General features: G+C 46.9%; 1 protein-coding gene across 1 annotated transcript; it reads left to right on the top strand.

Annotated features, from left to right (window-relative positions):
• The first annotated feature begins 433 nt into the window (after positions 1-433).
• ATPAF1 (ATP synthase mitochondrial F1 complex assembly factor 1) lies at positions 434-10469 on the top strand. Its single transcript, XM_058808473.1, has 9 exons — positions 434-667; positions 1725-1833; positions 2371-2421; positions 3114-3176; positions 3806-3856; positions 5641-5688; positions 6568-6663; positions 7253-7360; positions 8520-10469. The coding sequence occupies exons 1-9, from the start codon at positions 441-443 to the stop codon at positions 8712-8714; spliced, it is 948 nt and encodes a 315-aa protein (XP_058664456.1). The 5' UTR covers positions 434-440; the 3' UTR covers positions 8715-10469.
• Positions 10470-13963: the final 3494 nt, after the last annotated feature.

The following is a 13963-nucleotide window of genomic DNA, read 5'->3' as shown; positions in this document are numbered from 1 at the left end:
CTGAGGGGAGAGCGGAGCGCGGGCCGGGCTGGGGGAGAGCGGAGCGGAGGGCAGGCCCGGCTGAGGGGAGAGCGGAGCGGAGGGCAGGCCCGGCTGAGGGGAGAGCGGAGCGGAGGGCAGGCTGGGCTGAGGAGAGAGCGGAGCGCGGGCCGGGCTGGGGGAGAGCGGAGCGGAGGGCAGGCTGGGCTGAGGGGAGAGCGGAGCGGAGGGCAGGCCCGGCTGAGGAGAGAGCGGAGCGCCGGCCGGGCTGGGGGAGAGCGGAGGGCGGAGCGGGCTGAGGGGAGCGGAGCGCTGGCGGGGCTGGGGGAGGGCGGAGCGGGCTGAGGGTAGGGGAGCGGAGGGCGGGTGAGGGGAGCGGAGCGGAGCGGAGCGCGGGGCGGGCTGAGGGGAGGGGGGCGGAGCGGAGGGCGGAGCGCTGGGCGGGTGAGGGGAGCGGAGGCATGGCGGGCCCGCTGTGCCAGGGCTGGGGCCTGGGGGTGGCCCTGCGGAGCCGCGCCGCGCTCCGGCCGCTCGGGCTGCTGGCACCGCCGGCACGGGGCGTGCTGGGGCCGGCTGAGGGATCAGGAACGGCGGCGGGATCGGGAACAGCAGCGGGATCGGGACAGGCGGCGCTGGAGGAGAACCCCTTCTACGGGAAGTACCAGCACAAGATCCAGGAGCTGCGGAGGTGGGCCCTGAGGGAGGGAGGAGGAGGAGGCGGGGCCGGGGTGGGTGGGTAGGCGGGGCCGGGGTGGGTGGGCGGAGTTTTGCGGAACGGGCGGGCCTGGGGAGCGCTTTCCTGAAGGAGAGATGTCCTTCTGCTTTAGCTTTTCGCCCTCTTGAGAAACTCGATCAGTTTAGGCCAATTGCCTTGAAATTGACATGTATTTGACAGCAGGTCAGTGAGGATTGTCTCCTAGCGTGGTCAGCTTGATTAGAGATAGTTTTGCCAAGATTAAATTTAAATTTGAAGTTAACATGAATCAGTATCATAGTAAACAGTTTAGAAGGCCAAAGGATGTTAATCACCCAGCAATGCTCTCCACCTTTGTAAACCTTTGGGACAGGCAAAGAATACTCCAATTTTGAAAACCTTTGGAGCAGTCAAAGAGTATTCCAACTTACAGGCTTCCATCTTATTATAAAGGAGGATTTGAACAGAAAATGAGTAGGCAGAAGTTGAGTCTTATTTTAGGTGTAAGTTGATCTGCTGGTAAGGTAACAATGCTGGTAAGGTAAGCCCATAGAAGAATCATGGGTTTGAATTATCCTGATAAAGATGGATTACCTTCCTTAGCAACATAAATCAGTGAACCAAAAGAATTCACAGACTCACTCACAGAACCATGGAATGGCTTGGGTTGGAGAGCACCTTAGAGATCAGCCACTTCCAACCCTCCTGCCATGGGCAGGGACAACTTCCACTGGGACAGGTTGCTCAGAGCCCCATCCATCTGGGTCTTGTTGGAATGCAGTGCCAAAAACAAATCCAAAGCCTTGGGTCATAGGAGATGTTGTGCAACAGCTTTCACAGTTTCTTAACTCTGCATTGATTTTTCCTGTTTATCATCATAATTAAAAACTTAAGGTTATTTAAAAGCAAACTGGAATGTTTTAGTTGTATGAATTTATGTTCAGTTGGACAAGGAGCAGGGAGGAGGACTAGGATGATCCTTGTGGGTCCCTTCCAACTTGAGCTGTGCCATTGCTCTGTTGTACTGTTAACAGTCCCTGTTCCAATTCAGGTCCAATCCAGATGTGTTTGAATCCCGCATGGAAAAAAGAAGTGAAGTGAAAAAGCAGCCCGTGGGACATTCCAAACAAGGAGAGTTTATCAGATGCATGGAGGAAAAGGCAAGGACAATTTTCTTTGTAAATCACATACACTGAAGCTCTAATGCTATTTTTATGAGATCAGAGTAATGCTACAAACTGGAAGTATCCCTATCAGAAGGAGCTCTGAAATTTCACTGTGTGATGGCTTAAAGCATTGTTCTGTACTCCTCTGTATTATTTTTTAGACTGTAAATTCCCTGTTTGAAACCTTGTTTAATTAGTTCCAGATTAGTTTGGCCAGAAGAATGACACGGTCCTGCATTTATCATTTCTTAGTGAAAGCAAGAAAACAGTTCAATAATATTGGATCCAAAATGCACAATAGTTTCCTTTTCACTAATCCCTTGTGGCCTTGAAATTCATAATTCATATTAGGGTACTAATCTTATTTACTTCACCTAATCAATCACTTATTTTATTAAAAATACACTGCAGTGATCTTCAAGTGTCTTGAGCTCCCACTGAGGAGTTTTTGTCAGCAGGCAGGTTGTGTGTGGCAGGGAATGCAAATCAATGGTATTAGCTGTAAAACTAAAGAAGAATGTTTTCTTGCAGGCAGAAGGCTTGGGCAGCAAGACATCAAAGGGAGGATTCACAAAGGATAAGGTAAGAGAAATGACCCAAGTGTTAGGAGGGTGGCAAGGCAAGGGTGTGGATTAACTTGTATTGCCACAGCCAGTTTCAGTCAAGAACACTTTGATATAAACCTGGTGTTCCTTATGCTGCATTTGGGTGTAAGATCTTGGTTTGCTGTTGGGATCCTATTCAGCCTTAAAACTCCTGGCACTCTGGGTTTTTATTGCTCTGTCCTTTTTCTGTGACACCCTGGAAATTCTTTACAGTTGTGGAATCTGTTCTGAACATTAAGTGGAAAGGGTTGAGCTCCTTTTACAGCATGGAAATACATTTGCAGTGATCAGCCAGCCCAGGGACAAGATAATTCTGTTTCACATTCTTGTATTTCAGTGAATCTTCAGTGTAAATCTGCCAAAGAGCACATCTTTGAGATGGCTGAAGGCAAAAGCTGCTCCTCTTGCAACTTCAGTAGAGATCTGCACAACTGGAGCAAAGCATGTGCTGTCTCCTGAAAGAATCTATTCTGCCTCAGTGTGTGAATCCACTTCTCAGTGTGTTGTTGCTGTATTTTATTTGGCAATTAGAGAGGCTAAGTAACGCTATAAATTGAATTAAGTTCCCCTAGGTTGATTTTGTTCTCTGTAATTGCATCCATTCATTCTTGATTCTTACAAGGTCAGAGAACTGCCATCATGCCAGATTCTTTATGCTTTCTCTTGCAGACACTTGATTCAATTCTTAATGTTGAGATGGTGAAAGAAAAATCAGCAGAGGAGATAACACAGGTGATGGATTTAAATGGAATAAACTTTGCTTCATATCTGTGCTTAATAGTAACCTATGTCTAAGGATGGAAATTTTACTTAGACTGAAAAGTAAAACACAGCTGTGAATGTATATTTACAAAAAGCATATTCACATGGGGATCCATAGGAGAAGATAAAGTTTTCTCCATCTAGGTAAGTCCTCCTAGGGGGTACAGGTACACTGGGTATTGCCATCCTGCTGTGGTGAAGAAGAAGACTGTTAACACAGAGGAGCATCATGCAAAGACTTGTCTTCTGTTGAAAATGTTTTGTATATTCTTTATTTAAAAAAACACCACCAAAAAAGTCCACCAACCAAAAATCACTAGTGTGATTTCTGTGAAAGATGTGAGAAGCACTAATGATGGTTAATAAATACTGAGCCACCTCTGAGCCCACTGCTGATTTCTGTCACCTGGTTGGCATCTGTCCTTTGGTACATCTGGAACCTTTGCAGAAGTATGTTGCATCAGTAGGAAAATCAGTCAGGCTTGATTGAAAAATTACTTCCCAAAGTGCTTACAAAGGTCAATTGATGTTTAAAAGCATTTAACATTACTGCTAAATGCTGGACTTTAACTGTATCTCATCTTCTTTGTTTCCTACAGATTTGGAATCAGTATTTTTCTGCAAAAGACACAGTTTATGCTGTTATCCCTGTAAGTAGTTCTGTTATAGTTCTGCACTTGAAAAGCCAGCAGGCAAAGCTTTCCTTTCCAACTGAGATTCTGCTGCTTTTAAAAGCAGTCAGTAAAGGAAAGTGAGGTTTCAAGAACAAACTTGCTTGCTGAGTGACTTTATGCCCCAAACAAAGGCTTTTGTTTTCAGAAATGCATACCCCTTTTTTTCTCACTCAGAGGAGTCTCAATAAATCAAGGACCGTTTTCTGCACACCTGGCTGGAATTTCCAGGCTTATTTTAATACAAGCCTCCAACACTTTTTGCAAGGCCCTAGTGTTTGTTAAGTAGCATTTGTATTTTTAGAGTTCTTTTTCTCAGAGTTGCTTGTTCCTTTGCCCTCTTCCCCAGCACAGGCAGCTGCCTCAAGGTTAATGTGGCAGTCCAAGAGCACTTGGCTGGTAACTTGCATGTGGCTGATCACTTAGGACTTATTTCATACATTTACAATTATTGGCAGCTCTGTCTTTCTTGAGATTGCAGGGTGTTTCCTGAGATAAGATCATACTTCTTACTCCTGGTAACTTTTCCAGATGTTAATTGTTCTTTGTTTGCATTAGGCAGAAGGAGAGTTTTTTCACTATGGGGATTTCTCTTGATTTTTTCTTCAGGGTCATTCTGTGATTGCGATCTCTTAAATCTGTCTTTTCACAACTGTGTGTTCCTTGAGTTCTTGAAACCTCATTTAGATCTGGGGTCTGATTTATGATTGTATTGGCCCTTTGAGTTGCAGCTGAACTCAGTGGGAGGGAGTGTTCTAGATGTGTGATGTGCGGAATGCTCTGAAAGTGGAAGTGTGGGATTTGAAGTCAAGCAGCCTCATGTTTCAGTTTTCCCAACATGTGGATGTTGTGAAAATAGTTTGATTTGCACTTTTACTGTAGCAGAGGGCCACAGCCAGGGACTCCAGCTAAAATGTAAAACTCCTCATTAGTGGGGCTGGCACTGTGCTTTGGTGCACTGTTTTAGGAGGAGTGTTGGAAGCTTTTTAAGGCTTCAATGCAAACCAGATCCCAGGCACGTTAGGAAGCAGTTCATGGTGTCACCGAGGGGAAAAAAAACCCTTTGTCTTTTGCCAGAAGCTTTTTGTTGGCTGGAAGAAAGCCCTTGCATAATTCTCCCATGCTCAAAAGTACACATGAAGGAATTTCTTCTTGATGAATGGCATATGTTTTCTTTCCTGAACACCTAAGAGTAGATATTAATACAGTGCTGGGAAGAAAAAAAAAAATTAGGCAAAAGATTTGGGGAAACACAGAGAACACTGAATGAAATTGCCAGGTTTCATCAGGACTGAAATAGAGTTGTGGTTTTAATTTAAACCTAAGCAATAAGTATGTTATTGAGTGTATAGATGGGCTGCATTTTTATACTAAGAACAGATGACAATGATGTAAATCCACAATTTGGAGCCAGGGATGTGTTGTCTCGCTCAGCTGTTGACACTACATGATGCAGTGGAGCAATTACTGAAAGAGGGTGTAAGCCTCAGGCTTGGGGCCGCCACATCCAAGGCATGAAGCTCTGCATCCAAGGATTTTGCTGCTGCATCTTAGAGACAGCCTTGTTAAAGCAGGATGCTGATGGCTTTTAGGTAAATAAGAACTAAATGCAGCTTTCTAGGCACTCATTGCCATCTGTCCCCACAGTGGGACCTTCTCCAGATGGAAGCTGTGCCCTCTAAAGGTTAATGAGGTGACTGTGAACAGTTCTGCATCCATGTTTGTGTTACTGAAATTGAACTTCTCTTTCTCCTTCCCCAAAGGCAGACAAGTTTGATTTGATGTGGAAGAGAGCCCAGGAGTGTCCATCGGTACGTACAGCAGTGTGGTTGTAGAGCTGTGATGTTTCTCTTCAGAGCCTGATCCATTAACTTTTGACCCTCCTGTGTTCATACCCATTGTATCAGCCTGATTAGTAAAATCCAGGTTCAAACACTTGTCCTGGTGCTCAGATAAAGCAGTGCCTGTTCATATGTATGAAACAGTTTGATCTAGATAGAAGAGATGGAGGGTTGAGAGAGCAGCAGCACAGAATCTCCCAGGAATAGAGACTTGGCTGATGCATTAGTCCTACCTACTTCACTTGCCAAGAGCAAGATCAAATGTATCTGGCTTCGTGAGCTACTTGGAGATTGGGAAGTTATTTAGAGCCTGAAGTGCATTTCTGTGCATTCAGTCAGGTGTCCTGCAAGATTTTCTGCTCCCATGTTGTCGTTCCTTGGTGTGGTAAAACAAGCAGGTCTGTACCTGTGGAGCTGGGTAGGCTGTGAATGTCTGGAGAGGAGATGCTTGCTGTCTGTTCTGGAGCAGCTGATAAAATGACAGGATTACATGCTCTGCTCCTTACCTTATATTTGACCATTTCTGCTGTTAGTTTTCTAGGTGAGAAAAGAAGGTCAGAGGCTGAATGTTCTCCACTCTCCTTTTTATGTCTCAAAATACTCACAAAAGTATTTGTCAAGATATTTGCTAATGAATTAATACTGATAGGGTAATTCTGTTTTATTGTGTGCTTTGAAGTCTGATTCTTGCCGTCCTTTCACTTGTGGTAGGCCAAAGAAACTTTTTTCTGTTGTGGTTCTCTCACTAAAGCATTAATACTTGAGGCCAGTGTGACACAGGCATCATTTTGTTCTGTGTAAGGGAAAATTGTTTTGTTTTTTTTTTTTTTTTTAATAATTTCTCTGCAGTTTCTATATGCTTTGCCAAGAAAAGAAGGCTATGAGTTCTTCGTGGGGCAGTGGTCTGGAACAGAATTACACTTCACTTCCCTGATAAATGTTCAGGTGAGCATTTGAAACAAAAAGTTCAAAACTGACTTAGGATCCAGAGATAGATAGTATCAGCATATTGCAATATATGTTATTTACTAAGTAGTTTAGCCAACAGGTTGTCTAGCTTAACTTGAAAATAATTCTCATGGTAATAGGTGTTATTAATTATGTTTTAATTGTACATTAGTTATAGGTAAATTAGGAAGGTTATGGGTATTAAGTGTCTCTGTAGTGTAGAGGATAATGAGGTAGAAATTTAGTAGACTCAAAACATGAGCAAGAGGCAAGCTTTTTAGAATTGTTTGTGCAAGCTACTTAAAATAGCAGTAGATGCTGTAAGATAAATACTTTCCTAAAAATTATGGGTTCTTTTAAATGCAAAATGGTCTTTAGTCAAGTTAAAAAACAACCTAACTCTGCAAATCCCTTGTTTTCTGTAAATACCAAGAGTAATGAATTTCTAATTAGAACTGACCCTTCAGCCCTGGAAAGGAACTGCCTCTGTGGCAGTTAATGCCCAAAGTTTTGTAGTCGAGCACCCAGATCTGCAGTGGAGTGAAGGTTCTTATGGGATACTAACAGGTTTCCTTCTCTCCTTCAGACCCAGGGTGAAACTGCTCCAAGCCAGTTGGTCTTGTACCATTATCCTGATCTGCAGAAGGAGAAAGGGATAGTACTAATGACAGCAGAAATGGACTCCAAGTTCTTGGTAAGAGAAGTCTGCTCATTGGCTTCCTTCATTTTATGCTGCAACTCCTCCTACAGTTTTGAATTGAAATTAAATTACAGTGAAGCCTTTCAATGACCCTTTGCCAAAGAATGGTCTCACTCTTTTTCTTTAACCTAATGTACTTAAAGATAGGGAAAGCCAGAAGAGACTCATCAGTCTTTGGTAATTTCAGTTCACGCATTCTTTTTTTTTAATTTGAGTATTACAGGTGATAGTTGTAAAAGAAAAAAGCTACTGTTTTTCTGACAAACAGAAGCAAATTTAAATGAAAGCTGTTGCTACCTGCAGGCAAGTAAAAACAGTGTTTGAAGCCTAATCCTGTTTGTCAAAGCAGGAGACTCCAGACAGAGCTCTGTGTTCAGTGTGTGCACACCTGTGTTCTTTGCCTCTGTGTGGGCACACCATTATTGGCATAACTGTACCAGTGCCTGGAATGGTGGCACTGGGCGCTGTAGTGGTGGAACAGAATGATTAAAATATCCCTCCTCTAACTGACCTCCTGACACCCATTCTGAAACAGTGACTGGAGTAATTGGTGATGCTTCTCTTTTTCCCTGTTGGATCTCAGAGCAAACAATCAATCTTTGCAAGTAGGTCAGCTGTAAGAAGGGAGAAATGAGGATGTGGTGCATCTTGGAGTGGGCAGAGATCACAAAAGCCACACTTGACCTCTGAGACAGATGCACAGCAGGAGAGTTGCTGAAACACACAGTGCTGGAGTGTTTAAGTAGGTCAGGAGCCACAGGGAGTGGTTTGTTAAGAGATTTGCTGAACTAAGGTGGCTCAGAGTTGAGCCACATGGCGAGCAGGAGTGTGGCATTTCTTTTCCAGTGGGACATGGGCACAGCCCCACCCAGCGGATGGTGACAGCTCTGTTCTCCCTGCCAGGTGGTCCATGGTGCCCAGTGCTTGTGACACAGCTCTGTTCTCTCTGCCAGGTGGTCCATGGTGCCCAGTGCTTGTGACACAGCTCAGTTCTCCCTGCCAGGTGGTCCATGGTGCCCAGTGCTTGTGACACAGCTCAGTTCTCCCTGCCAGGTGGTCCATGGTGCCCAGTGCTTGTGACACAGCTCTGTTCTCCCTGCCAGGTGGTCCATGGTGCCCAGTGCTTGTGACTCAGCTCTGTTTTCCCTGCCAGGTGGTCCATGATGCCCAGTGCTTGGCCAACCAGGTGCAGCTGTTCTACGCCACGGATCGCTCCGAGACCTACGGATTGGTGGAGACCTTCAACCACAGATCCAGTGAATTCAAATACATGGCAGTTATAGCAGAGCTTGAGCAAAGTGGCCTTGGAAGAGAACTGAGACCTGGGCAGGCTTCTGACAAGTCATAGAGCCTGGCCTGGGGTGAAAGGAGCCAGCAGAAGCAGGGGGTCCCAGGGGGAGTGGTGCAGTGTCTTCTGTTTTACAGCTTGGGTTTGGACACAGAAGGAGTTGCAGACATCCTGGGAGAGTGACAGTCACGCCTGTCTGACACTGGTGCAAGATGAGGACTTGGGCCATTTGAACAATAGTAACTAATTGCTAAAAAATGGAGCCCAGTACTTCAGTATAACTTCATCAGAATGAGCCATTTTCCAAGTCTTGTAACTTCCTGCTGCCTGCTGGATTGTGGAAATCTGAAATAAAGTGACAAAAAGGGAGCTATGTAACGGCTGTACTGACATCAGGAAAGAGATGACAACCAGTAAATGCATTTTAAAAGCCCTCCACCATTATAATTGCATGGTTCAGTGCTTTTTAATCTGTGTGGAATTCATACAGACTTGTCCATCAAGAAGAAAGAATAGGAGCAGTGGTCTAAGACAGACACATCTTTGTTTCTTTGTGAAGCTTGTTACACAGATTCTATTGTGGTCTAAACTTTTCTCAGGATTAAAAAACCAGAGTCACTAGATTTGTTCTGGGAATTTTCTGCTTCTTAATTGATTTATTAATTGTATCCTGTTGTGATGTTTCTGTATTTAAGGTGTTGTTTTTGCACAGTATGAACACGGGTTTATTTTTTAGTATATTTTTAATAGTGTAGAGGAACCATTGCCTGTTTTACAGGATTATTTTTTCTCAGGCTGGCATCTAGTCAGCCAACTCACAAATGACATTTGAAGGAACAAAAAATAACTCTTGTTCCCACTTCAGGAAAGGCACTATCCATAATAAAAGAAAGATGGACTGGCATAGTGACAGAGTCACCAGCCAGCTTCTTGTTTGTCAAGTGAAAAAAATGTCTTGGTATGAAAATGCAGAGCTGCTTTAACACAGCAGTGTTGGTAAGAGCCTGGCTTTACAGACTGCAGCAGGTAGGGGGTTTTAAACCTGCCCCCAGCAGAAGAATCCCAAAACTCTGATGCTTTGAGCTTCTCTTGTGTCATTCCCAGCAGAGGCAGGCAGCACATCCATGGACAAGGATGCTGCAGCAGTGTGATGTGCAGCCTGTGGGGGTTACCAGCACTGCCACCACTGCTCAGGGGGACACAGGACAGCCAGGAGCTTCCAGGAGCCACTTTGAAATACTCCCCATGTCTCCATCAGACCCCCAGCACTAACTCATCCTTAGCACTAATTAGCTCTGGGCCACACTGCACTTTGTCAGCCTGCTGGAGCTGCAAGCATGCATCCCTCCTTTGCCAGAGAAAGGGGGAAAGAAGGATCTGCAGTTTGTCTCTGTTGGAAGGCATACCTGGTATAAATTTTCTTCATTAACCACAACCTGATATGAAGCTGTGATGAGTAATGAAGGTTTCTTGCAGCATCTTTTTGCTGTGTAGTTGTAGGATCCTGTTGCTGTAATGCCCACTGTCACTCTGTACTTTCCCAGCCCATTCTTTGCCCTACATGGCCTTTGAAAGTCCCTTCCAACCCAGGCCATTCTCTGATTTTATGACATGCACACTTCAGCTGAGCACTAAAGCTACACACTGCAGTTTTATGTTGAGGTCTGTTTTACCACCAACTCTTAGATGTTGGGTGTGAACTCCTGTCCATTCAGGAAATTGCAGGATGTTTCTAGAAGAGGCAAATCTGGGGGCTTGCTGAAAGGAGATGGTCTTGCTCCCTGGTGATGTCTTTTGGTTTCTGTTCACTGAGTGTGTGCAGAGCAGTCTGCAGAGCAGGGGAATAATTAATCAGAGGAGGTGTGGATAGGGCTGTGATAATCTGAACAGCAAATCGCCTTTATTAAAAGGCATTTCTGCTTCAGGTTTGTGGTGTTCATGCTCCATTTATCATTTTTCCTTAGCTGATAGAAGGGCTGTTTTGATTAATAATTCACTTTCAGCTTTGAAAAAGTCGAAGTTGCTGCGTTCATTTTTAATGTAGCTATAAAGTAACATCCCTGAGAGTGAAATCTAAGGCTTCCAAATTACACCTCAGCCTCTTTCTGAGCATAAAAGATCAAATTCTCAGGTATAAGGCTGTAGTGATTTACCTGTAATTCTGAGTGGTGTTTTTTAAAACCCATAGTGGGATTTTTTCCTAAAATAAGAACTTCTCCAGGGCTCAATAAAAGGCAGAAATGGCCAGTGACAAGCCTAAAATTGGGATGAAGACCCATAATAAAAAGGTCCAGCAGAATCTCATCCTTTCCCCACTGAGTGAGTGTTACAAGGGGGAGTAACCCAGCTGAAAAACTGGCCCTACAAGCCACCCTTGCTGCAGAAACCAGCGGTGATTTGTGGCTTTGTGGCTTCTCCAGTGCCTGGGACACATTTGTTCCTGAGCTGTGCTGCTGACCATGGGCATGGATGGGCACTACCAGCTGCAGAGTGGGCACAGACCCCCGGGGCTGTCTGGCTTTGTGCAAATCAGCAGCTGTGCCAGTTTCAAGCTGCTAAAAACTCACAGAGTTTCTAAGATTTGATGCCCTTAGGATCTGTGCTGAGCCTTAGGGCCGGTGAAAAACAATTGTTAGGCTTGGCATGGGGGGAGAGGTAAGAGAGGGAGAAGGTGGCTGTGGGATTCGTGTGCCATCCAGCCACTAGAGGGAAGGTTTGTCTCCTGATTCTGAGCTCTGGGCACTCGCACAGCTTGCCTGAGCCTGTCTGCTCGGCTCTGTGAACTTTGTGAGTTGTGTGCTGAGAACCATACAGATGCTCAGGCTGCTCCTGGTGGTCCATGACGAGCTGGGCTGCGCTGAGTTCAGCTCATGGTTCCACCAGCCCCATGTCCCAGATCCCACCTGAGCTGCCTCGGGGAGGGCAAGCATCCTGCAGTAGTTTCCCAGCATGTTTTGTTGATTTCCAGCCTTTTTTGGGCCAGCACCTTCCCAAGATGGATGTGTCTGGTTTTAGTAGCTGTCAAATGGGCACATTCAGGGAGAAGAAGCCCAGGACTCCCAGTGCCCCCATGTAAAGTTCAGCCCCTGCAGCAAGGTGCTGTAGGAGCCCCCTCAGTGCTGGCTGTGCTCTGCCTCCAGCTGGAGGAGAGCCCGGGATGTGGCAGGAATTCCTTGGGACTGGTGGAGCAAGTTTTGCTGTCAGAGGCTCTTTGTTACCAGCATCCCAAACCTCTGTCTTGCCCACCCAGCCCTATCACCCTGGGGAGATAAACCCAGAGCCCTCCTGCTCCCGAGGGAGGAGGTGGCAGCCAAAGCAATCAAGGAAGTGCAGATTGATGGATGACGTTCTTATCCTCCCTTAAAATGATGACTCCATCCGTGCCTGGCTTTTTTTCCCTGTGCCTTAGAAAATGGCAATACTCCAGTGCCCTCTGCCCCACGGCTGAAGAAGCTCTCACTCACTCCCTGTCTCTGAGTTTGCACAGGACACAGTGGAGCAGAGCAGAGCAGGGGAACTGACTGTTCCCAACGCTGCAGAGCTGTTTTGTGGACACGTCCTGTTCCCCTCTGGGGATAACTAGAGCAAACCCACTGCTCCCTCTGCTCTGTCTTTGGTCTGCACAGGCGTGCCCAGCCTGCCAGCCCTGTCTGGAACAAGCACCTCCCCGCTGCTGCAGGGCAGTGCCCATGAGGTGCCGTGCAGGGCATTGTGTGAGAGCCCAGCGCAGTGTGGGGCTGGCAGGGGGCTGCCCCCTCCTTTCCCCCGGTGCAGCCGTGTCCTGACAAGCCTTGCGAGGCTGCTCCGCTGCCCGGGGCCTCTTCCCGTGCCTGCCCCTGAGCTCCGATGGAGCCGCCCAGTGCTCCGGGCTCTCTTCCGTCCCTGCTTCCTTCCCCCGACAAATCCAGCCATGCACCTGCCTCCAGGAGCGAGGCCAGCATTCCGCTCTTCCTTCCTGCAGGGCACACAAATGCCCTCTTCACAATAACGCATCCCTCCTTCCCCAAAGCTGTCCCTCGGACCTTTTCCTCTCTCCCAAGTGACTCCTGCTTCCCCTCCCCACAGCTGGGATACCGGCTGGCTCTGGCACCGTGGGCTCTCTGCTTTTTGAGGTTTCCAAAACCTCATGTGAGGGGTAAGTCCCTGAGCAGGAGGTGCTGCTCACCCCTGTGGGCTTGTGGGGCTGCAGCTGATGTAACTCTGGCCCTCCTTCGGTTCTCCTGGCCCCTCTCTTTTGGCTCCAGACTGCTGAGAGTGGGAGGACCCCATCTCATCTCCAAGTATTTTGGCTCCATTTTGCCTGGATGTAAATCCTGGCTATGAGTTGCCTTTGGGATCTTTGCTGTTCAGCCAAGCCCCCTGACTTTTGGATTTCCGCCCATTTTCTGCAGGGATTTCAGTTGAAAGTTTCCTCCTGGCTTGGCATTTGCTGTTGGGAGTACATCTGCTTCACAGACCTACACTTCCCATTCACAAGGTCTGAGGACATTTTGTTGTTTCCTGCATCCCAGGTCCCCAGGATGGAGGACAGCAGCATTGCTCAGCCCTTGCTGGGACTTGAGGTGGCTGTAATGAGCATCCAGCACTGGGGATGGGAAAAGACTTTGCCTGAACCTGCTGGAATCAGGAGTGTGGCTGGTTGGCTGGTGACCAGGAAGAGTCTGCTGGGTTACTTGAGCTTGATTTTAGGGGTGTTACATGGACCTACCTGCAATGACTGTGAGAGATTCACTCATGAGCAGGGCAAGGATGATGTAGAAAAGGCTCAGCCTGCAGGTCCAGGGAGGATGCACACACAGAGCTGAGCTCTGGGGTGATGGCTCCTGTACTGGGTTAGCTGCTGATGGTGGTGGTGGGAAGCAGCTGCATAGATGTATTTCACAGCTTGTGCTTCCCTCCTGCCTCAAGATCTGTGCAGGGCACTTCAGCTCAAGGTTTTACCTTTTCTGCAGATGTGAGACACCTCAGCCATCTCATGCTGTAGTGGAGGCGGAGCACAGATGAATCCTGCCTGTCCTTGGTGTGTCCTTCTCCTGTCATCCAGTTCAGGATCTGACCCTAAGCCATGTCCCAAATGGGGACAGGCAGAAAAGCAAGGGGCTTCTGGGGTGTGCAAGCTCCAATTCCCTTCAGCTCCAGCCAAAATTGATCCACCAGTGGCTGCTGCCCAGTTAAATGGGCCCGGCAGTGTCTTCTTCACTTTTAATAACGTGCTGCTGCAGGTGCCAAAGAGTTCCTATTGCACCTGCACCAAACCAAGCTCACAGAGAGAGGGAGGAAAGCAGAGCAAATGCCTTGCAGGGCTGGGC

Source organism: Ammospiza caudacuta, chromosome 7 (genome assembly GCF_027887145.1).
Source record: "Ammospiza caudacuta isolate bAmmCau1 chromosome 7, bAmmCau1.pri, whole genome shotgun sequence".
NCBI lineage: Eukaryota > Metazoa > Chordata > Aves > Passeriformes > Passerellidae > Ammospiza > Ammospiza caudacuta.
This window is presented reverse-complemented; position numbering and strand designations above follow the sequence as displayed.